The sequence below is a fragment of the Alligator mississippiensis genome, chromosome 4 (assembly GCF_030867095.1).
Source record: "Alligator mississippiensis isolate rAllMis1 chromosome 4, rAllMis1, whole genome shotgun sequence".
In the NCBI taxonomy this organism is placed as follows: domain Eukaryota; kingdom Metazoa; phylum Chordata; order Crocodylia; family Alligatoridae; genus Alligator; species Alligator mississippiensis.
Genome location: NC_081827.1, coordinates 104,420,924 through 104,445,948, shown reverse-complemented (window position 1 = coordinate 104,445,948; position 25,025 = coordinate 104,420,924). Strand labels below are relative to the sequence as shown.

Here is a 25,025-nt window from a genome sequence, read left to right as displayed (position 1 = left end):
GGGTGCTCGGTTTTGAATATATCAAAGTACCTAATGTAAACAGGACACAATCTTTGCATATGGCATTATAAGATGATGCATCATAGGCAGGTGGGAAAGCAGAACAAAGTGTTGCAGTCAGATGCGAGAGAGACTATCATCTCCTTCACATTGTTTTAACGCTGCCTATCCATCCCCACCGTCAGCTTTTTTCAATCCAGGTGAAGAAACTGATTCTCTCTTGTGGCCACTAATCAAGATGTTTCAGAAGAGATCAGGGCACAATTAAATTGTGTATAAAGATGATAAAAATAGCCATCAGGTTTTTTCATATGAAAATTTGAGTACTTTTTAACTAATCTGTCAGAACTTTTGCTGCTGTTAAATATTTCCAGAATTGCATTCATGAATTCTTTTAAGTCTCTTCTTGATAGGTGAGTAACTGAGAGTCAGGTGAAATAACTTTAATCAAATCTAAGTGCTTCTGCACATGGAGCTGTTGGCACAAGTTCACAGGTTGGAAAAAAAGTTGAATAATTAAAGTCTAGTGCTGTATTGGACTAATTTTACAAAATGAATTGTTTTCACTGAATAGCTTCACAAAAAATGAAAACAGACTATCCCTTTTAGATTCAGATTCTATGCATTACAGCATGAGAAGAAAAAAATGTGCATGCTTGTGAATTTTGGGAGAAGATCTTGGGGAAAACGTCAGATGCATTGTTTTTTTCATTGGCAAGAAGTACTTGAACCAACATGAAACAATATATCTTGCCTGACCAAGTTGATTTCCTTTTATGATAGGGTGACAGGCTTTGTGAATGGGAAAGAACCGTGGATGCAATTGGTCCTTGGTTTTTAGCAAGACTTTTGACACTATCTCCCACAACATTCTCATTAATAAGCTAAGGAAATAGAGACATAATGAAAACATTATAAGGTAGATACATAATTGGTTAGATCATTATGCTCAACGAGAAGTCATCAGTGGCTCAATGCCTAGTTGGGAGGAGGTATTGAGTGTGTATACCCCAGAGGCCTGCCCTAGTTTCAGTACTGTTTTAACATCTTCATTTATGCTTTGGAGGATGTAACTGAAGGCACACTTAGCAAATTTGTGGATGACGACAAATTGGGTGGAGTTGCAGACACTCTGGAGGGTAGGGCTAGGATCCAGAATGGCCTGGAAAACTGGAGAAGTGGTCTGAAACCAGTAAGATTAAATTCAACAAGGACGAGTGAAGTATTCTGCACTTGGGACAGAATAATTGCATGCACAGATACAGACTGGGGAATGATTAGGTGAGCTACATTACTGCAGAGAAGGACCCTGGAGGTTGCATTAGATCATAAATTGAATATGATCCAACAGAGTGTTCTTGTTGCCAAAAAAGCTAACAGCATACTAGGTTGTATTAGCAGGGAGTATCTCTCGCAAATCAAGGGAAGTAATCTGTCTGATCTATTAGGCATTGGTGAGGCCTCGCCTGGAGCACTGTGTTCAGTTTTGAGGAACACTTCAAGAAAGTTTTGACCAGATTGGAAATAGTCCAGCAGAGAGCAACAAAAATGATTAGGAGCCTGGGAAACATGAGAAAAGGCTGAAAGAACTAGGATTACTTAGTCTGGAGATGAGAAGACTGAGGGGGGATTTGATTAGTCTTCAAATACCGGAAGGGTGATTATAGAGGATGGAGATGGGCTTTTCTCTGTGGGTGTAGAAGGCAGAGCTACAAGCCATAACTTCAGATTACAGGAAAGGAAATTTGGGTTGGAGATTAGGAAGAATATTCTGACCACATGGGTGGGCAAGCATTGGAACAGGCTGCCTCAAAGTTAGGGACTCCCCATCCCTAGACATTTTCAGAAGCAGGTTAGACGGACCAGGATGGCTACTTAAGGGCTGATCTTGCCTTGAGCAGGGGGCTGACTAGATCCTTTTCAGCCCTACTTTCCCATGATCCTGATTTAGAAAGTAAGCTTCCTGTAATAGACAATCTTAATATTGTCCCCCATTTTGTTTTTCCCCACTTCATATTTAGTTTACATCATGACATTGAAGGGAGAGGATTTTTGCCAAGGCATAGCTTTTCCACTCCAATATTTTTCAAACTTTTAATCCATTTTCAGTTGGGTTTTTTGTTGGTTTGGTTTTTGGTTTGGTTTCTATGGCAACCTAAGCCTTGCACTATCACAGCCTAGCTGCAACTAGAGTCTCCATGGAGACCGGCCCCAGCCATGCAGGCAAGGGCTGCTGGGAAATAGAGTCCAGCTGCTGGTTGGATCTGCCATTTTGCCCGCAGCTGGACTAGATTGTGAGATTAAACCCTGGCCAGCGTAAGGTGCAGCCCAGAGAGACAGACTTCAAAGTGGTAATTTCTCTCCCTGTCTCTCTTGCTTCAAGGAACAACTAAACCGTGCCTATAACAACCAGCCAGGGTAGTTATGTCACTGAGCATTGTGGGGACAGAGCCAAGCCTCTGTCTACCTGCGTAGGGTATTGGGGATATATTCTATGCAGAGCCTGTTCCTATTCATGATGTGGGTTGGTGGTATAGGGATGTAAGTGAATAGATTGCACTCCATAAGTGCTCTACTGCCATACCAACCAGGCCATGATTTTGTGCTTTATTTGGGCCTTTTCCCTTTTGTTTGTTTTCCTCTCCCATTTTTCCCCGTTAGCTTGCTTCCTTCTGCTCCCACTCCTCATGCCGAGCACTCCAACCTCAGTTGTCTAGGAGTGAGGCTAGATTGTGGGTCATGCTCATCTGACTAAATATGAGTAATAAAACTTTCAGATAGCAATATAGCAAGTGTTCCTTACCACGTGACAGTGAGCTGGCAGTTTTGTATTAAGATGATAACGCTTAAAATATAAGGAAGGGGTTGATGGGTGAGACATGCATCAAGAAAGTACTCCTCTTGCTAATTCTTGCTTTCCATTGCGCAGGTGGGAAAATTAATTGAACTGTTGGCTGGGAAGGCTGGCGTCCTAGATGGCAGATTTCACTATGGAACAGCTTTTGGAGGCAGTAAAGTTAAGGATGTATGTGAAGATCTCATTCGTTATGGTTATAACTACCTAGGGAAGGACTACGTAACGTCTGGTATCACTGGGTAAGAATCTGCTTCAAAAATATCACTTCTGCCAAAAGTTCTGAATATCTTTGCCTGTAGATCGATGTGGCTAAAATCTGTATCCTTACATAGGTGTAGGTGTAGGAGTGGGAAAAGAACATCCTGTTGGGTCACAACTGAAAGATTTTCTTATGCCTCTGTTGAAGAACAAGTATGTCTCTGACATGAAGTGAAGTACGTGAACAATGGGATTTTTTTTTCCATTGTTCTTACATTTTACCTTTTAAACATCAAATACTTCAGATTTTCATTTTACCAATGCATGCATGACTTTAGCATGAATGGTTGTTGACACACAAGACAAAGCAGTTAAACTTTAGATCTGCAAGAAATTAATGCAAAATCAAGTTTTCCTTGCACAGGGTTCTAAGTAACTTTCTATGTTTTTGGGGGGGGGGTTGGCAGCCGTTGTTATGTTTTTGTTGAACAAGATTTGCATTATCACATTAACTACAATAATACTGTAAAATACGGAATTGGAGGCAGGTGTCTGTTTCTTGGCCGTAGTTTTTGCCTGCTTGTTTAGCTGGTTATACAGTGATTCAGTCTGGCATAATAGCCTAAATCTGTTAAATTCCTGCTGTGTTGATCAGACTGTCTTCGGAGCTCTGGAGTTCAAAGAATATGAGATACTTCAGAAACAGGAAAAGGCCATATGGTCCCACATGCCTGCCCTTCTAAAATGTATCTTAATCCCACCTTCCTGATTTTTATTATTCCTTCCAATCCCCCTTCCTCCTCCAAAAACAGACTTAGGTGATTCTTGAATACATCCACACTCTACTTCTAGTTGCCTTGCTCTCTAACTGATTCCATATGTTGATTAAGTTTTTTTGATTAAATAAATATGATTTAAATTCCCTCTTTTGCTCCTTATTCCCTGAGTTCTATATGATCTTTCCTAAATATTGAAATTCTTACTAGCATGTAAACACCTTTTGTTAATAGCTTCTATAGTTTTGAGAACAGTGCCTTGATGACTAATAATTATTTTCTAGGGAAAATAAGCCAACTTTTGCTTTAATATTCCCTCTTAACTTGGATTTGGAGTACTCTGTTTAGTTAAGAGCTGGCAATATTTTGTATAAGTGAGATGTGCTGCTAGAGCAGAAAAATATGATAGAAATAAAATTTTAAGGACTGACCTGCTTGGGGTAGCAAATGTCATAATACAGATTTACATAAGGGTATGAAGACTTTCAGGTTTGTATGTTTTGTTATCGTCTGCAATGTCACTTTCCTTGCAGAGAGTAACATTGTAAAATATATTGAAAATGAGTCTCTTAAATAAGAATTGTGATGCTATAGTCCACTAATCTGTTGTTTGACACTTGCATGCATTTCTGCCATGGGGTCTGCCTGGTGTGGGGGAAAAGCACCCACCTCAGAGCTTTTCATCTCCGTGCAGCTTGGAGCTGGTCTGGGGAAGGGGCAAGGCTGAGGTGATCCCAGCCTGGCTCGAGCTGTGGAGGAGCAGACGAGAAGCTCCTGGGTTGGGGCTTCTCCTCCCCTCTCCCCCATCTGACCCCAGCTGGTAGAGTGAGTTCCAGGTGGGAGTGGGAAGGGATATGTTCCCGTCCTCTAGAAGGTGGAGGCTGGAGAGAGGGTGGGGCTGAGCTGATCTCTGCCTGGCTTGCTGGGCTGCAAGGGTGGGAACAAAAAGCCCCCACCGCAGGGCCCTTTCCTCCCCCTGTTCTATAGCCTGGGACTAAGGGGGCCTGGGCATCCATTCCCTTTCCCCCTGTCCCACTGGACTGACAGGCCCAGGCAGGAAGCGGCTAGGGAGCCGAGTACTTCAGCTCTGTGACTGCTGGGGGTGGGGCCAGCCTTGTTCTGTGGGAGCAGACAGCGCAGCCCAGGGCTGCAAAGCATCCTGGGATGCTGAGAAACTGTGTTAACTTGAATCAGGAAGGGATTTGGGACAGAAGTTCCATAAATGTGTTTAACCTAAGTCAGTTAAGTGTGATACTACATGTACGTGCAGGTTTATCTTAAACCATTTTCAGCCTTATTGAAAATGGTTTATGTGCACTGAACTTCAGTTCTGAGACAAGTTTCAACCAGTTTCCAATCACTTAAACCAGTTAGTGTAACTTCTGTCCCTAGCCTTGAAGTTTGTTCATGCCTCTTATTGAAATAAGCCTGAAAGTCCAAATGCTTTTTTTGTGGCTTATGATGCCTGGATTGTTCCAGATTGCCTTGCTAATGTTCCTGTTTAGTAGATTGTGTCTAGGGGTAAAAATGAGTAACCAAGATTTGTGATTTATTTTCTATTCCTTTAGAGAACCATTGGAAGCCTATATCTATTTTGGTCCTGTATATTATCAGAAACTAAAGCACATGGTGTTGGATAAGATGCATGCCAGAGCTCGAGGACCCAGAGCTGTCCTTACCAGGTAGAGTTAAGTGTGCACGGTGCTTGCTGTGTAGTCAGAAAAATGCTTACCTGCCTATTAACAACATAGAAGATAAATTCTGCTTCACAGTATATAACTTTTAATGTTTAGCATTTAGCTAAGCATCAAAAAACCTGTGGCATCTTATGATAGGAGGAAGTTACTTTGAACATTCAGTGGGTACCTTGTACAACTAAGAGGTGAGGTTCTTCTGCTGCTAACCCATTTGTTTTGCATTTGAGAAATGAATCTTGTGAATCAACGGTTCATATTTTTAGTGTACTAAAATATGCTGTAGTATCTAGACCTCTAAGGTTATCCATCATCATCATATTAAGACTTTTTCTTACTTAGTAGTAGTTTTACAAAGCCAGAGAGCAGGAGGAGGAGAAAACTTGCAGCAGTTAACATGAATCCTCCCATGGAAATTGTGGTAGTTCAGAGGGAGCAGAATATGAGCAGGCTTAGCTCCCTACCTGCTGCTACTCGGTTACTACAAAGAAAGATCTTTTTTGCTTCTTTTTGCCTTTCAAAAGCAAGGTGTGTAGTATATTCCAAAGTGCATTGCATGTAAAAAAACAAAAAAACAAAACAAAACCTCAGTAATCCCTCTGCCAGCCAACTTGAACAGCCAGCTGTGTTCTCAACTAACGATCTAACTGCTCGAGTTGTTGTTGTTGTTTTGGGGTTTTTTTTGTCTTGCATGGTGCTGGACACAGCTCTTTGTCCACACACTTTAGCTATGAAAATAGTATTACTGAAATTTTTGCATACCAGTATTGATATATGTAAGGTGGGAAGTGTGTAACCTGGGGAAAATAATAACCCCAAATATATATATGCATGATAATGGACTCTATGTTAACAGTTACCACATTACAAGGAGATCTTTGAATTATTGTGAACAGCTTGCTAGAAACTTCAGTTTGGTGTTCAGCAGCAGTCAAAATGGCACAGAAAATGTTAGGACTTAAAAAGAAGTGAATTGTAAGCAATGTAGAAAATATCGTTATACCCCTTTATAAATCTGTGATCTTCCCACATCTTCAATACTGCATGCAGTTTTGCCCATCCCACCTCCACACCCATGGACACACCCACACACATTCTCCCCCCCTTAAGAAGGATATAGGAGAACTAAAAAAGTACAGAGAAGGGCAACATGGTTGATAAGGGGCATGGACAGGCTTTTCTGTAAGGAGAGACTAAATGGGCTAGGACTATTCAGCTTAGGAAAGAAGCATGATAAAGGTTTGCAAAATAATAAATAATGTACAGGAAGTAGATGGGTATGATCTCATAATACTAGAACTAGGAGACATGCAACGACATTATTAGGTAGCAGTTTTAAAACGAATAGCATATAATTAAATTGCAGAACTCATTTCCACTCAGTTTTGTGGAGGCTAGTAGTTTAACCTAGTTCAAGAGGGTACTAGACAAATTCCTAGAGGAAATTCCCATCAGTAGGTATTATGTGGCAGACATGGATGCAGCTCTCCTATGCCCCATCTTAGACTCCCCTCCTCCCTCAGCACCTCCAATTCAGCTTCTGTCATTACCATCATCTCTGCTAAATGAGCAAGTTCTGCAGGCTTCCATGTTCCATTCTTCCATTTGCTAACTTCATGATGAGAATGGACTTAAACTTTACTCTGAAAAATAGCCCTGCAAAAACAACTTTCCTTTGGAGGATTCACTGGTTATTGCCGACAGTTCCCATCAGCATTTTCCCATCACAAATGTTATGTTTGTCATTTACAAAAAGAAACAGTCTTTCTCACTGCTTCACCTGGAATCAGAATCAAGCTGGGATTCCTTCTCTTCTAACATCCCTATAACAGGTTGGTCTGGCCCTTTTAAGAGGGAACAGTCAAGCCTGTTGAGGAAGCCCAGCTGGGGGGCTTTAGGATAATGAAGTGTCCCACTGGGAGCTTAAAACACCAAGGGAAAGAGCAGAAAAGGAGCAAACGGTGAGGGAACAGGTTGCAAGCTGGATACAAGTTGTGAACAGGACAGGCTTGCTCCAGGGAGGGGCCAGGCTGTTGTGCAAGGGCCAAAGCCAAAGGGCTCCTCCTTTCCTAGTGCCCAGAATAGGGCAGAAGGGTTTGGTAGTTGTTCATTTGGCCTCTGGTTAAAGACTACTTTACTTGGAAGGAATAGCTCAGGAACTCGGGGAGCAAAGCCCACCTGTAGAAACCAGCAGGCTAGGCAACCTGCTTATAAACACGTGTCATAAAGTTTCTCCAGGTTAAACAACGGGGCTTTATAGGCATCCCATACAGCCCCATGATCTTCAGTATTGGTTGTGAATTTCTTATATTGTTACACTCTGGGGAATTACGCAATTATATGCCTGCACAATGTTATGCATAAAAGTATGACCCAGCATAATTGCATAATTTTGCATAATTTAATCTGGGCAGGCTCTGTGCCTCCACCTCTGTGGGGCTCTCAGCACTCCAACTGGGAGCTCCATGTGGGAGCACCAAGCGCAGTGGTGCGTAACTGGACAGCTGGTGAGTGGGGAGGGGAGCTCCTGCCTGCAGGAGGGGTGGGTAGGTGTGATGGTTGTGGGTGAGTGTGGGCCCCCCGCCACACATCCATCTCTTCCCCACCTCCCAAATTGCACAGCCCAGGCCAGTGGCAGCAGAAGGAGGCAGGCCCTCGGGACAGGATATACATGGCAGCACAGAGTCTGCCTGGCCCAGCCCACTGGTGCATGCCTTCAAACAAAACCAGGTTGGCTCTGTGCTAGCACATGAAGCTTACAGCACTGCAGGCAGGAGCCATGTACCATGGGGCTGGGCTAGGCCAGATCTGAGCCTCCACATGGGGCTTGCTGATGGAGTGCTGGAAACCCCATGTAGAGGTACAGAGCCCACCCAGACCAGTGGCACATGGCTACTGCCTCCAATGCAGTGAGCCTCAAGTACTGGTAAAAAGCCAGCCTGGTGTGGCCTGAAAGCGCAGGCCAGCAGGCCAGCCCAGGCCGACTCTGTGCCACCATGTGCAGCCCCCAGAAGCCATGTGCTACCAGGGGGCTTTGCCTGCTGCATCCATGAGCACCGTGAGGGCCCATTGCCTGCTGCTGCTGCTGGCAGTGGGAGCTGTGCACCATGGGGGAGGACAGACGAGTGGCAGGGGGGCCTACACCCACCCACAAAACCCACATCCACCTAGGTGGGGTTTTTGGCACAGATATTAAGAATGTAAGATGAAATTTAAAAAAAAAATAATAATTTTGCATAATTTGGAATTTTTCCACGCATAATTCCCTGGGGTGCATATTGTGCATTACACAGATGTTTTCATTTAGTTGTCCATGATACCCAGACTTATTCCCTCCTTCCCGTTTCCCTTCCTCCCTCCCCCAAGTTACTTAACTTAAAATCTGTCTGTTTGTTTGTATGTATGTATGTATATACATATACACTCTCACTCAGATTAGAGTCTAATATTTTTCTTCCCTTGCTTCTGCCTCTGAACTTCATCAGCAATTCTATTCTGCATAGTTCCTTCCTTATATCACCTTCTCCAATGTAATATGCGAGTCTTCTAACATGCTTTAAGTATGTGACCAACATCATGTATGTTTTTATCTTCCTCCAAGGGAGAAGTGTGTCCACTAAAATATTTTTGTTTTGATTCTTTTGTAATTTAGAAATACAGCAAAAAAAAGCTGGAAAAGGTGTCTTGCACTTAGAGTGGAAATTGGCAAGGTTTATGTAGGCCCTTGGTTCATACGGGAAATCATTCCACCATCCTGGCCCAGCCCTTGAGAAAACAGGTTGCAATAAAGATAATCTTTATAAATACTTTCACTCTACCAGAAAAGTAAAATCATTGGCCCCAAATATGGCCCTTTCTCTTCTGTTGGATAATATTTTTCAGTTTCAGAGGGCACGTCTATAGTGCCGATTTAAGGCACTTTTGCCATTTTTAGGGCGCACTAAAAATGATGACTTTAGGCTAATTGCTTTATGCAGTATCAAATTTAAGCATGAATCTTTAAGGCACCTTAAGGCACATGTAGATGCCTTAAGGCACCCTAACGTTATGTATGTTGACTGAGCGGGCCAGAGCTGAAACCGCAGGGCCCCGTGCTGCTGCTGCCAAGACAAGAAACAGTGGGCGGTGTTCCCCAAGGCGCAGATGCTGGAGCTGGAGCAACAGTTCCAGTAGCAGCAGTACCTGTTGATGTGCTGACTAATGAATGTACATAGGGGCACAAAAAAGCAAAACAACCCAAGCCCCGGCACGTGTAGGCAGGCCGGAGAGGAGTAACAGCTTCACATGCTCCCTGTGTTGTTGCGAGTAGAAGAACTGTGCTTCATTGCAGGCATTGTGTCCTTACGCATAGTCATCAGTCACCACACCAACAGGTACCACTACTGCCGGAACTGCCACTCCTGCTCCAACATCTGCGCCTTGGAGAACAGCACCCACTGCTGCTTGCTCTTGGCGGTGCCCAGCAGCAGTGTGGGGCCCCGCAGGCTGGCTCCGGTCTGCTCTCGACCGATGCTGGGGAGGGGGTTAGTACCAGGGCTTGGGCCAGTAATGTCCAGGGGGGACTGAAGGATCTTACCCCCCTCTTCCAGCACTGGGCTGCACTGCCCGGCTATGCTGCAGCAGGCTTCGAGGGGCTGTCCAGGGTGCTGCCCAGGGCAGGCTGCAGGGGGCTGTCCAGGGTGCTGCCCAGGGCAGGCTGCAAACGCATTTGCCCAGCAAGCCATGTTAAGGCTCCTTAAGGAATGCACATGTAGACATGCGCCTAAACTTAGACTAAGGGGCATTAAGTTTAGGCTCATGTAAATTCACGTGTAGATGCACCCAGAAAGCATTGTCTCGGGGAACAGAATGTCCGTGCAGAATGACAGAATAAACAGGCCTTGCCTGCAGCTGGTGCATGAAGGCAAAGTCTTTTTAGAAGCGCAGGCAATGCGCCCCTCATGCTAGTCATTTTCTCTCAGGCAAAATCTATGGGTGTTTGTTGGTCTCTGCTTGCAGGGTAATGAAGGCTCCAAATAAATGTCAGAGCCAGCACTGAAGAAGGGGAGATAGAATGATGTTGCCAAGACATTTGACTCTGTTAGGGCAGTATTTTGGGTAAACTGTTTCCTCTTTCTTGAAGTCATTACAACATTGGCCGTTCTGCTGGTTATGTTTTCTCCTTACAAAATGGCTGCTCTATCAGGGTTGTGTTTTGGATTAATCAAATTATGCCAGTTTCATGGTGCATTGTAAGGAAATAGATGAATAATACTGGTCAGACCCTGGAGCATCAGGTGTTTTCTCTCTCTCCTTTTTCCGTCTGAGAGACTGAAGGTTTCTTGGCTGATATCCTGTGACATAGGCTAAGTACAGACATTCAAAAAGTCAGAGGCGGAATCGATCTAAGTTACGTAGTTTAGATCAGTAGCAGATAGAGCACCCATTTGCCCCATGGTAGGGGGCAGGAAATCTTGGACCAGTTTCTGGCATTTTTAAACCAATCTATGTATGCCAAACTTCTGTTTTGTTACAAGTATTTGATCACTTGTTTTTTGATCACTTATATCAGTAAAAATTAGGGACCAAATACATGATTTTGTGGAAGTTGTGTAATTGGCAGTCTTCTGTGAAATAGCTGGTTCCACATGAAAAAATTCAGGAAACTGGCTACGTTCAAAAAGTCAGCAAAGAGCCGGCAAAAAGCTGTCTACTAGAAGGGCAAGGGAAGGGGGAAGGGAACGAAGAGGAAGAAAGGGCAGACTGCCCATCTTCTGAAGCCTGCCAAAAGTCCCCTTCTCCTGAAGTGGGGCAGGGCAGGAGGGATGACAGCTGGAGCAGAGCAAATTGGAGATTGAGCCCCTGATGTCAGCTCAGTCCAGGAGCTGGTCAGCTGCCTGCCTCTTGGTTTACTCCTCAGCCCGCTAACTGGGGCCAACCGTGTGTGGGAGGGAGTGTGCATTGGCAGGTGGCCCCTCAGCCAATCAGAGGTGTGGGGGGGCCACTTTGCTTCACCTACAAAATGGCAACCCCAGCCATGATACGGCTGTGAAGTCGGGGGCCCTGGCCATGTTACAGCTGTGTAATCGGCCGCCAGGGCTCATGGATTTGGTGGGTCTCTAGTAAAAACTTAATGTCTGTACCTGACCTTTAAAGCTCAGTGTTTTGGTCAAAGACTTTTGGAGCTGCTCGGCGCTTCTTCCAAACGGGCATAAGTAATAACAGTAATAGTTAAACAACGCTGAGCTCAATCTTCTCCAGCTTTCAATTTCAAAAGATAAAGTAATATCATACATGTGAGAGATTTTCAAAACTATCTGAGAGTGAGAAAAATGAGTCCTGTTGACTCAGGCTTCCAAGTCACTTAAAAACTTCAGAAAGTCCCAGCCCAACTGCTGGTACGCTCATTTTAGAAAGGATTCAGACTGAAGTTACTTTTGAAAAAGGGACTTTGGGGGGGCTTTAAATTTTTTCCTGTGTCTTTACAGACCACACCATTTCACCTTTTTTGCATATGTTTTTGTGTATGCATAGTTTTTCCAGGGATCTCATTCTTACCTTAAATGAAATGGGAATTGGGGTCAGATTTTGAAAAAATGAACACCTAGTGGTATTTTCAAAACCACTTGAGCTTCCAGCTGCAGAGTTGTAGCAGGACAGCTTCACACATGGGGCAGCACCAACCTACCACGGGGTGGATCACAGCAGTACACATTGTAGTGGTGACTGACCTTGTCCCCACCACTCCCCAAAGGCGGTGCCCAAGGCAGCATCCCTGATTGTTGCCCCTCAGTGGTGCTGCTGCCTGGGGGGTAGGTGCATAGATGCTTCTGAAAATTCACCTACACCCCCAGAGCTTTGCTAGACAAGTTCTGTCCTCTACAGGATCAAACTTAATCTGTGTGGGGGAGAACTAGGAAGTTAAACCAGGATGTAAACACATTCTATTCATTGTTCCAACAAGGAAAAAGTAAAACAGGTTACATGAATGAAAAGACAAATTTGAATTGCAAACAGATTAACTAAATTCTCAATATGGGCAGAGTAAAAGGAGGAGAGAGAGACTCTTCCCTCCCCCCCCCAAAGTACAATTAAAACTTTGACATGCTTTCTGTCTGCTAATTGGGTTAATATTTCATAGCTTTAAAGCAGGATAATCAGACCTTTTTAAAATTCTTTTTTGGACCCAAAATCTGTAGACCCAAAGTAACACAAATTTATGAACACACAAGTTGTGGCCAGATTCACAAGTATACTCACTCTGGTTGCTTTATGCTGCTCCAATGATGCAAAACAGCCAGATATCCTGCTTCATGAGTGAGTTAAGCCTGTGTCTTAGAACCAAGTTTAAACAATTCTTCTCATTCCTGTGCATCTTATAGAGCCTGATCTATAGTTCCCTGAAATGAATTGAAAGACTTCTGTGATTTCAGTGGACAGTTTGAATCTTTAAAGAGCTTTTACTTTGAAATGCTTCTAGTGGCACAATCTAGCAACTGCCTTCAGCTAACAGTACCAAATTTATAAAGGACAAAATACATAATATTGACAGATGAAAAACTGGTAGGTCAATATCTACCTTGCAGTGGAGGGAGATTCATCCATGACTTTTTTTAAGGCAACTGACATAAAGTCAAGTCCAGGCTCTCTTAATTAAAGGGGTACTGTCATGATTTGAGGCAGTGAATTTAGAGTTTCTATATGACAACCCAAATATTTTTGCACTGTGCCAAGTGTTACCAAGCCAAAACATGCAGTAATCTTGAATCTGGACCACCATCACTTCCTCTTCCTCCTCCTCACCTGCACCTGCTCTACATTGCACTTAAGAGACATTTTCAAGTGTTTCTTTGCAACCTTAAGGACTCCTGTCTGTCAAAACCTGAGATTTCCCATCTTTTGTCTCAGGAACTGTGTCTTTTAAACAAAACACTGAAATTGTAAGGCTTGTGATTAAAATTACAGGTGTTGACATAATTGACACTGATTAGTCTATTCATTGGCAAATGTATAAAAAAAGCAAGCTATGTATAAGTTGCATTTTAAAATATATTTTAAGATTAATAATGTTGGACACACTCAGACACATGCTGGTCTAACATTTTCCTGGCAGAATCTCAACCTAGGGACTCCTTGGGTATGTTATAAAACGTTTCTCTTTTCTGAGTGAGGCTGAGACTATCCTGAGAGTTCATAGTTTTTAGCTACTGTAGTATAATTTATATGAAATGGTTAGGCAAAAGGGGATTTCTGGAGTATTAACTTTGTATAATTGGCCTTTTGTAGTGTGCTTAGGAGTACCTGAAGATGAGGTGCTCTTGTTGTGGAGTAAATGTTTAAAGTGAACATAAATTCATTTTAAAAAGTAAATTTTGTTTAAAAAAATATTATGTTCTTTTCAACTCCACATTTTTTGCAGTAATTTTGGCACATGTAAAATGAGATTACAAGTGTTAATGGAGTCTAGAGAAAAAACTTCATAGCTGGAAAACAAGTTGAGAACATTTGGAGAATTCAATAAATATCGTGACTTCTGTTTCATCTGTCTGGATAAAAGCTTGGATGCAGTTCATGAATGCAAAGTTCAGAAAAAGGTTACATAGTTACTAGGAATGGCTTGTGTCCTCCGGTAATGAAGAATTCAGGTTTGGGCATTTATTCAACCATTTTATGTGTAATAAAGAAGAATAGCTCCATCCTTGCAATCCTTACTGTAGTGACTACTGCAGATTACTCTCACATGAACAAAAACTAATTTAATGAATAACAAAGGCTTGCAGGATTAGTTCTAGACCTAGACTCATAGTTCATAAAGAAGTTCATCGGTATTGTTGTTTAGGGAACATGTTCCTAAAAAAAAAATGAGGATGCATGTTCCAGAAATATTTACTCTTTTCTTTAAACTGCTCGTTTCAAAGGCAGCCCACTGAAGGTCGATCCCGAGATGGAGGTTTGCGTCTTGGAGAAATGGAACGAGATTGCTTGATAGGTTATGGAGCCAGCATGCTTTTGTTGGAGAGACTGATGATTTCAAGTGATGCCTTTGAGGTAGATGTCTGTGGGCAGTGTGGCTTGCTGGGATACTCTGGCTGGTAAGTTGACTTTTTTTTTTTTTTTTTTTTTAATGGCTTTCTATTCGTGGGTCCCATCCTCATCTTCCCCCTTCCCTGCTCCCCCTCCATGTTCTATCCATCCATGTAAAACAAAGTTGTTGAACCTTAAATTGGGCAAAACAAACTGACTAGCCCACAGTGAATACATCTACAGGACAATGCATTGCATGTGCTGTAGTCCTTTTTGTCTTTTTAAACTGCTTTGTAGGCAATAGTTAACAGTTCTGTATATGCTAATTAATCTGAATCAATGACAGCATAGGTCTAAAACTGTTACTCACAAGGCTCAAAAGATTGATACCAGGATACAAAGCCTTACAAGTGCAGGGCTAAATTCTTTCCTAAGTGAGATAGAGATTCAGAAGGTTCAAGTCAGGACAAAAATCTGGCCTTCATAATCTGTTTTTTCAGACTAGATAAATATCCATGTCCCAAAATTGCCATCCTAATTGCCACCTGGGTTGGCTATTTCAACAAGGCAGGCCAAGGTTGGACATGGATGCTCTAACAGCTTATCTACACACTGTCTGCATGCCAATCTAACAAAACTGATTTAGTTCAGTTGTCACAACTGCTCTACTCTGGAGAGTCTCTTAAATCCATTTTAATGTGTTAAGTTGATTGGCTTAGCAGCAGTTAATTGCAAGACTGTTTAAAGTAGATTGTATCCTTGCACAGAGGTGAACTGATCGTTAACTAAATGGATTTAAAATGCACCTTAGTTAAACGGGTTTGATTTTGTGGGTATATCGGGGCTTAGCTGTCCAAATCATTAGCAGAGTAGTGAAGGGAAGCTTCTACTGTTCTGCAGACTATCTCTAGACCAGTAAGGCTCAACCTCCACCCATAGGGCTGTCTCATCTGCCCCTCAAGTCTCCCCAGGGGTCCAGAAAGTTGGTAGTAGGGGACTGGTGGCAGTGTTAACTGCCAAATTTCTGGACCTGTAAGGAGCCGCACAGACAGGATGACATGGCCCTGCAGGCTCGATCACCAGTCTGCAGTGGCACCAGCTCATTGAGTCACTCTGGGGTCAGGCTGGCATGCTGACTGTGTGTGCAGGATCTGTGGGCTGGGCCCATGCCACTCAACCAGCCCTGAGACCAGAAGGTTGGGCACTACTGCTCTAAACGATCTCATGATGTTATGTATTTCTAAAGTAGGGATGCATATTTTTTCTGGAGGGCTGTTACTTATATAGAGAAATGTATTTATATCCTTTCATGTTCTGCCTCTTGTGTAGTAAAATCACTTTTTTTTGGTTACCACCTCACTGGGCTTTTTTTTTTTTTGCAAGTTATGAAATACACACACCCTCCCATTTGAGTTCCTAGCTGTGGAGGCTCTTTTTATGCCTTGTATTCTAGCTTCTTTGACAAACCCCAGAGTAGAGAGGTGGTAAGTTGTGTTAGGCAGAAGGCCAAAGTAGCAAAATGTATGTCTCTCTGAACTAGTTACTTCCCCAGTGCCCTCTAACCCTAAGGCCTACTGTCCATTCCCAGGAGCAGCAGACTTCCTCAGTACGTTTCTGGAATCCTGGCCCTGCTATTGCACCTCCAGTTACATAGGTGTCACTTGTCTGAGAACAAGATATAAAATAAGGCTTTTCTTTTCAAAATAAGTTGCTTCCAAATCTGACAGTTTCCAGCCATTTTTCTTTAACATGCAACAGCCCTTCAGTTTATTCACAAATATTTCACTTCCTTCAAAGATATAGAAGAAAGGTCCTGCTGGATTCTTCAGTCATTTTTCCATGTGCCACCAGCTTGTGGAGGAATACACGTTACCAACTCACTCAGTCCATGTTTGTTTTTTCTAAGTACAGCATATGTTCCTATTCAATAGTAGGAGCAGAAAATATTTTGTCTCCCTCTTCCTAGCTTGTACCAGTTTAATGCAACACAATGCTTTTGGAGGAGTTGATAGTACTTTGGTCCCCTACTGATATATGCTTGCCATTGCCAGGGGACAGACTTGAAATGAGTCTGAGCGACATTTTCTTACAGAACTCAATTCCAAGACCCAGGAATGACTGCCCCTGTAAAATGAAGCATGCCAGACAGAACTGTACTATTATTAAAAATTCCAGGCTGAAGAACAGATTCCCTTGGATAAAAAGTGATTTCCATTTAAAAGAATGGGAGCTACTTGCTTTCTGATTGGGAACATCAGATTCTTCATCTTACTGTTTGGGTGCTAGAGAGAGATCCATCTAGCTTGATATGAGTGTGTGTGTGTGTGTGTGTGTGTGTCTTTGTTTGTTTTTGTTTTTATAAAAAAGCAAATGCTCTCACACTGACTAAAGAGTCCTGCTGGCTCAAGTTCTTACTCAAGTCTTTGTGGTGCCTGTAAAGCTGACGGATTATGTCTTTGCAGGACAGAAATCATTTAAAGGAGAATTGGACTCTCCCCTGTGTTTGGCACAGGGAGATTACCTACTTCTCTGGAGATCTTCCAGCTTCTGCTAGAAAATCCTCCAAGTCTAAACTTTAGCCAGACAAAACAGGCTTATCGACTGGATGCAAGACTGCAGACAAAGACCTGATTGCATATATCATCTGTACTACAAATGAATAATTTACCATGGCTGTTTTACTGACTGTGTCCATGTATCTGATTCTGTTGATACCTGACATACATCACTAAATAATCTCTAGCTAACCTGGTATTAACTTCCTTGAAGACTTAAAGCTTTACCATTTTAACGTGGAATCTTACAGACTAGACCAGAAGTGGAGGAATGAGAGAGAGGTGAACAGCGCTTATCTTCAGTAGTTCTGTAGCTGTGGAGTCTCCCCTGTGTTGCTGCATCTTGTGTGACGACTATCTGAGCTCTGCCTCTGTCAGTCTGATTCTAACCAACTGTCTTGTTCTTTACAATTTTTTTCTCCCAGTTTGGTTTATGATGTTACTGTCTTACACCTCCTGGATTCCAGCCAAACACAAGTGTTATCCTACAGACATCAACACCATTTCTCTTCTTTCCCCCTCCCTCCTCCAGTACTGTACATTTGGAATTAGATGCCAAACTCTTCAGAACAGAGCACTTCTGATCTTGCGAACTATTAATTCCAGTTGCCTTATTTTTCTATTCTGCCTTTTTGTTATACTGGATTCAGGTTACCAGAAATACATCTTTGCTAGGCATCTGTGAAGTTTGTTTGCCTGTTTCTTTCATAATAGATTACGGATGAGGTAGGAAAATTAAAAGTAAGACTTGCTAGTATGGGAGTGTGTGTGTAAGAGAAGACGTCTTTTTTTGTCTCGTTGTCAGTGTTTTCTTTCCTGAGCTGTTATATCCAAAACTAGAGAACACGTTATTTTGTCTGCTGGTACCCTCTGAAGGAGGAGCTTAGGTAGACGGACAGAGGACTGAAGCTGCTAAACAAGCATGTAACCTTAAGGGGCACAAAGCCAGCTGTGCATCTCCCTCAGTGACTTGCTTATTTCTTTTTCAGGCACTGTCTGCTGTTTTTGTTTTGGTTAGATCAGTATTTTGGGGACATTCAGAATCCCATTTTTTGTACCTGCATGTATGTGCTTAACAGGGGCAGCCTATTCACCCTTCTGAAGCTACCACAATACTTGTAGTAGATAACATCAGCACTGCCCAGCCACAGCAAACCTGGCCTTCCACAGCACCATACAGTTGGTTGATATTTCTCACACTCAATGTTATTTAAACTGTTTTTCTGGTTGTGCTTTTGCGACCTTTTAGTCATGCAACTCAGCCCTGAAGCTGTCAGGCCTTAGAAGACCATCTTAGCATTGTCTCATCTTTTACATCTTCAATTCTGGCTGCACATGGAGGTGGCTGTGTAGCTAGGCATCCCTGTCTGCTTGATTTCCAAATGTGCCCTAGGAACTTGTCATATGGAAAGTATCCAAATAACAAATAATATTTGGGGCACATTGGTGAACAGTGGTATATGCTGTGACCTGCTGAGCATGGAACCAGAGTTCATTTTCCAGGCCTAAGACCTTGCTACGCAGCAAGGATATGTTGTTCTGAATGTAGTGCCTTTATTTCTCAACAAGCAACTTCTTCCTACTTCTTTAAAGTACTGAATAGAAATCTACATATGCAGATGTAACCTTTGCTGTTTGGCAAACGTGATGGCTGTATAGGAGTTCTTGAGGGCATTTGAGCTTTTAGGGACTGGAAAAACTAGTGGAAACCTTTTTAATGCTTCAAAAAATAGTTAACAGATCTCTTGTTACTATGTATGTGAAAAAACAGTTTAATGAAACTAAGGGTTTTGTTCAGGTATCAAAATCTTTCTATTTACCTTTTGTAACAAAGTTTTTTGGCACTTTTGTACAGGGTGAAATTTCTCACAGAGAGGAAGAGGTGTTCAAGGCAATCTAATTCTGTGAAAAGTAGTCTGAGGGAAGTAATCAATAGCGGGTAGTTTCAATTAAGCGATCCGCTGTATCCTTCAGTGGCGAGAGTATGTGGCCCTATAATGAGCATCATAATGGAAACCAAGTAATTAGAGGGATTCAGACCTTCTGAACTGGCCTTTGTCAGTGGTGCAGACATTACGAAGGCATTGCTATAGGAAAGCTTGTAGCAACAACACATTGTTCTGTAGATAATGCTAAGGACAGTAGTCATAGATTGAGGAGAGGGAGAAGGGTTCAAGATAATGGTAATGTTTGGAGTGATGATGTAGCCATGATGTTCTAGGAAATATGAAAGAGGCAAGGATTTTAATGGGTGATTTCTTTTATTGGACCAACTACATGGTTAGGAAAGATTTAGACAAGCTTTCAGGTACCAGACAGAAAAAACTCACCCACAAAAATCCTCGTCTTCAAGGTAGAATGTTGCTCTGAGACACAAAACTTGCCTAGGGTGTTTCACTTGCATAATTCATTTCTTCAGGGAAGTAATATTCTGTTGTCCTCTGTGGGTGGTTCATTGCTTCTACAAACCATTGCAGCTCTGAATTCCCAGCAAAGATTGAAAGAGAATAAAACACTTACTGTGGGTTATTAATTCAGTACCAAATATTAGCAGTCTTACTGTTGCGTGTGATCCCAGTGGGACCAATGACTGTTCCAATGAGCCAGGTTTGTTCTTTAAGCTGAAGGTTTTCAAGACCCCTAGGAGACCATAAAATGTTGGGAATGGTGTTAAAATAACACATTCAGAGTATGTGAAAATTTACAGCTAAAGATGTTTATCAATGTACCAATTTAAGCTTGGTGTAAGTGACTAATTCCCATTGTACTAAAGAGCTGTCTATTCGCAAACAGGCTGAAATTGGCTATGTAAGTATTTGTATCCTGTGTTCATGTACTGCCCATCTCTAAATCTGTACATTTTCCATCTAGTATTTACAGAGATTGTACTGCTTGGTAAACACAGATACATGGCCAACCATAACACATCCCCATGCTACTCTGTGAGATGCCATGTTAGTCTCAGCTTGTCGTTCCCATTCTAAGCTGTAAGGTGCCTCTTCCATGTCATTCCAAAAAAGACCGTGTTCTCTTGCCTCACTTGAACCCCATTTCATAGCTGTAGCTCCTCTGGCCCTGATTCTGGACTGGGCAGGAGCAGAATAGTCATGTGGATATGGCATGGGGAGATATGTGACTGCTGCCATTCTGTGTGACCAACTGTTGCTATCTCAGTATCAGAAAATGGTCATTGTTCTCACAACTTTGTCTCAAAAATAAAAGCACCATCTGGTTTAACTACAGCAATAGCTGAGCTCCATTTTCTTTAAAAGAGCATTGGCCTCACCAATCCAATGATGTAATAGTAGTGGCTCAATTAGGACAGTAAGTCTCAGGAAAGAGTTTTTGGTATTGTATCTTATTAGTGAATTTGGCTAGTTCCAAAAAGCTTGCATTCATTCAGTTTCCAAATCAAGCTGCTTCTTCCTGAATTGGGATATTGTAAGTAAGGTTGTGTGTGGTCCAGTGGCAGAGTATGTCCTTGGTAAACTATAGAGTATGTGACAGTGAGGGAGCTGTGATTTTCATTACAAAAAAAAACAAAAAAAAAACCAGCAGGTCACAAACATCATCAGTATTTGGTATAGATAATTCAAGAATGGAAGAGTAACTCAGTTTGCAAGACAGGTTTGGCAGACTTTGGCTCTTGGAACCAAAGGTGTGATCTAGTTCCCAATGAGGTCACTGTCAGAACTTCAGTTTTTCTCATTGGTCCTGGCCTCAATGTCATTGGGTTTTGGAGGAGGCCCACTGATGGCACAGTTGAGCCCTAGTGACTAAGCATTGACTTGCGAATGTGAATATTGCTTATAGGGTTGTTCCATAATGCTGAAATCAATAAGAATTTTGCTAAACCATCATCAAATGAAGAGCTTCTAAGATCTAATGAGCTGAGGCAGGTCAGAATTTGAACCTAAACCCCAGAGGATGAAAAACTGGAGAGCCCAATACCAAAATCCTAAATCATCCAGTTTCTTCCGAGCGATTTGCTTGCTTAATGTGATTAAATAGTAGAAGAAAGAAACAACATGGAAGCCGAAGGAAATGGGAAAGTGATTGTTTTTGCAGAAGTCTTTAATTCTGTATGGTGGTTCAGTGTTTATAGTAAAAGTAAATGCTAAGTTTTAATGTTGGTTCTTGCTTCCATTTGGAGCAGGATAGAACATGGAATGATGAATTATCTGATACTGGGAAAGCTGTTGAGAGAAGGGTACTATTTTCATGCTTATAACAGTTCAAAATGCTAGCTACGCAAATGTATTACACTGTATGTATCAAACAAAAGAGAAAGCATGGCTCCCAAAATTCTCAGATCCCATTATCAGAGTGACTAATAAAGGGATTATTTAAATGCCATTTCACTAGCCTGCCATCACAATTGCAGTCTACACTGCTTTGGCTGCTTGCTTGTTCTGGGGTGCTTGAGAAAAAATGCACATCATAGGAATATCAGCATGAATGGATTTGGGATGCTTTGGTAATGCAGAATAAGTCACATATGTAAAAAACTAATGCTTGGAGGTTTTTCCTTTTTGCATCTTATCCATGTTTGAAAATTGTGTGGAACAAACTGAATAATTTCTGTTCCACTTTTTAGAAATGTGAGTTTTATTCCTGTTTTAATGTACTATTGTTTCTTGAGTGTTGGTACTTCAGTGTGCAAGGGTTACATAGGACTTTTTCCTGCAGGGTACTGAGCATTCTGGTCCTGATCCAACAGAACACAGGCTTAGCTCTTTAGCACCCGAGTAATCCCGTTGACACCAATAGAACCATTCAAGGGCTTAAAGTTGTCACAGCGCTCAGTGTTTTAAATGCATCCGGACAGAAGATCCACTTGACAACATCTTATGAATGTGTTTGTTTATAAACCAATACTGATTTTTATATTTTGTCTTTATCCTTAGGTGCCATTACTGCAAGTCCTCATGCCACGTGTCATCCCTGCGCATACCATACGCCTGTAAACTGTTATTCCAAGAGCTTCAATCCATGAACATTATACCCAGGCTAAAATTGGCCAAATACAATGAATGAGCAAGTCCAAAAAAATTAACACAAAATGAAGACCCATATATATAACTGGAAGAAATGTTTCTGAACACAAGTGACTCTTGAAACCAAGGGAGTAGAAGAAATATTTGACTACATCGTTTCTCACCCACTCCTGTTTTAATTTGGGTGCAAAGACCACGCTGAGAGCACAAAGAGCAATCGGTGAAGACTTAACCAGCTCTGAATAAGGTGTGCAGCAACTGTAATATGGCCCTGCCCCAGCAAAGCGCCTGCATACCTTTCAAGAATGAGAGTTGCATGCTCAGTTATGCAGGTGCTTTGCTGGGGTAAGGCCAAAAAATATACTAGGCAGAAGTCACTGCCTCGTGCTGAAATGGTTAGTTTTATTTTCTGGATTGGTGGGATGTGAATGAGGAATAAAAATTTTCAAATATACTGTATGAGTCTGTTTTGATGAGCTAGTGTTAACATTCTCAAATCTGCTGTGCTAAATGTTTTTAAGTACAAAATTTCTAAAGTATCATTGTTGCTGAAACATTTTGCTACAAACATCCAACAGTTCAGCATGACTAAAGAACTGGAGTTGGCAGTTCTGAAGAACTGAGTCTTTTCATGAGAGAACAAAGAAAAGCAACTAAAGAGAAAGGTCTGAGGTGTGCACACACACAAGGCCAAAATCTACTTTCAGTTGGGCATACTCCACTTCCAGTTAATTTTGAGAGGTGGTGTCTTAGCAGAATCTAGCTTATAAAGTCAAATATTTGATTCTATTTGGCACGTCCAGACGAGTGCGCATGTGCCTCTTTGAGGCGGGGCAAGAGGCATGTGCGGGAACGAAAAAAAGTTCCCTGAGCTTGCTGCAAGTTTACAGCACGAGGACAAAATTAGACCCCTGGATATCCAGGGATCTAAAAAAAAAAATGCTCCTCAATAGAGTGGAGCAAGGCACAATTCAAGACCGTGCCTTGCGAGCCAGTCCTCCAAAAGAGATGCTCTGGTTTTGGCCAGAGTGTCTCTGGTGTTCCTGCTGCCCCCAGCACTGTCCAAGGTAAGTTTTTTTGGGGGGGGGCATGTTTCATGGGTGTGGGTGGGTGAGGGGTGTCAGGGGAATGTGGGGGGGGGGGGGTGAGGACCTGGCCCAGATCCCTGCAGCTCGCTAGTCCAGCTTTGCACCAGAGCGGGCCGCACAGCTCCAGGAGGCACGCACAGGAGCTGTGCCTCCAGGAGCCCTGTGACCTGCTCCGGTGCAAAGCCGGACTAGCGAGCCTCATGGGGCTGGGCCAGGTCCTTACCCCCCTGCAGGCACAGTGGGGCAGAGTTGGGAGCCGGCCCTGGGGCCCGGCTGATGGTGACGAGACCTGGCACGGCACACGGTCCCTGTGTGCTGTGCTGGGTCCTGCCACCGGGCTGGGCCCTTCCTATAGCAGCAGGACCCAGCCCAGCGTGGGGGACCACGTGGAGCTGAGCCAGGTCCTGCCGGCCCTGGGGCTGTTCATGCCACCCAGCTGCTGGGCGGCACGAACAGCCCCAGGGCTGGCAGGACACAGCTTGGCTCCGTGTGGTCCCTGCATGCCAGGCCAAGCCAGGCACTAGCAGCCCCAGGGTCTGCAGGACCCGGCCCGGCTTCACATGGTCCCTGCACACCGGGCCAGGCCAGGCAGCACGAGCCATGCACTGCTCATGCTGCTTGGCCCAGCCCGGCACGCAGGGACTGCATGGACCGAGCTGGGTCCTGCCAGCCCTGGGGCTGCTCGTGCCACCTGGCAGCTGGGTGGCACAAACAGCGCCAGGGCCAGCAGGACCTGGCTCTGCTCGGCGCAGTCCCCGCATGCCGGGCCAGGTCCTGCTGCTATAGGAAGGGTCCGGCTGGGCGGCGCAGCATGCAGGTACTGCGTGCTGAGCCGGGTCTTGTCACCGTGAGCTGGGCCCCAGGTCTGGCTTCCTCCTCTGCCCCCTGTGCCTGTGGGGGAGTGAGGACCTGGCCCAGCCCCATGTGGCTTGCTAGTCCGGCTTTGCACCAGAGGGGGTCACAGGGCTCCGGGAGGCGCAGTTCCTGTGCGCGCCTCCTGGAGCCATGCGACCCGCTCTGGTGCAAAGCCGCACTAGCGAACTGAAGGGATCTGGGCCAAGTCCTCACCCCCCGCAGCCCTGGGGACATCCCCCTACCCCTGCTGCCCGGCAGAGCAGCCCCAAGGGCAGTAGGACCTGGCTGGGCCCTGCACGTGGGGACCACGCGCCGTTCCAGGTTCTGTCATCGTGGGCCCAGTCTGGCTGGGCTGCAAAGGGGCCCCAGGACATGGCTGGGCCTGGCACACGGTTCCCTCATGCCGCACCAGGTCCTGCTGCCAGGAGACCAGCCCAGCTGGGCAGCAGGAGCAGCCCCAGAGCCAGCAGGACCTGCCTGCGCTCAATGCATGGTCCCCCCGCTGGTGCTGTTAAAGGTTAGTTATAGGCCCTGGGTGGAAGGGCGGGGGCCCTTCAGGGTGGAGCTGGGACCCTGTGGGGGGTGCCTTCCAGGGTGCCTGGGACCCTGGGCAGGGGGGCTGGGGCCCTGTGGGGGATAGGGGCTGTGGCCCTCCAGGGTGGAGCTGGGACCCTGGGTCGGGGGCGGGGGGGGGGCATTCCATGTGCCCTGTGGGGGCCAGGGGACCCACCCCTCCTGAGCAGTCCCCCCACACCCACAGTCCTCCCAGCAATTGCCCCACTCCTACCCACAGACCAACCCACATCCCTCCACATACCCATTTGCCTTCTCCCACACCCCTTCTTACCCCTTTCTACAAACACCGCATCCCCTCATCACATACCCATCATGTGTAAAGAAAACCAAAGGCACACAACACATATAGGTATTTAAAATTTATTTTATCATGATTGCTAGAGACACTGGTAGGCTTCCAAATTGCTTTAACATTGTAAATATACC

At 44.0% G+C, this 25,025-nt stretch overlaps 1 protein-coding gene across 3 annotated transcripts in view; it reads left to right on the top strand.

Annotated features, from left to right (window-relative positions):
* Window positions 1-22,534, top strand: part of POLR3B (RNA polymerase III subunit B) — a 130,774-nt gene extending 108,240 nt beyond the window's left edge. For all 3 annotated transcript variants that reach the window (XM_019489314.2, XM_014608300.3, XM_059726433.1), the window contains 4 exons: window positions 2,930-3,096; window positions 5,400-5,513; window positions 14,423-14,596; window positions 21,991-22,534. In XM_019489314.2, coding sequence (XP_019344859.1) covers window positions 2,930-3,096; window positions 5,400-5,513; window positions 14,423-14,596; window positions 21,991-22,120 — 585 coding nt within the window. In that variant the 3' untranslated portion in view covers window positions 22,121-22,534. The remainder of the gene's footprint in view (window positions 1-2,929; window positions 3,097-5,399; window positions 5,514-14,422; window positions 14,597-21,990) is intronic.
* The last annotated feature ends 2,491 nt before the right edge of the window (window positions 22,535-25,025 follow it).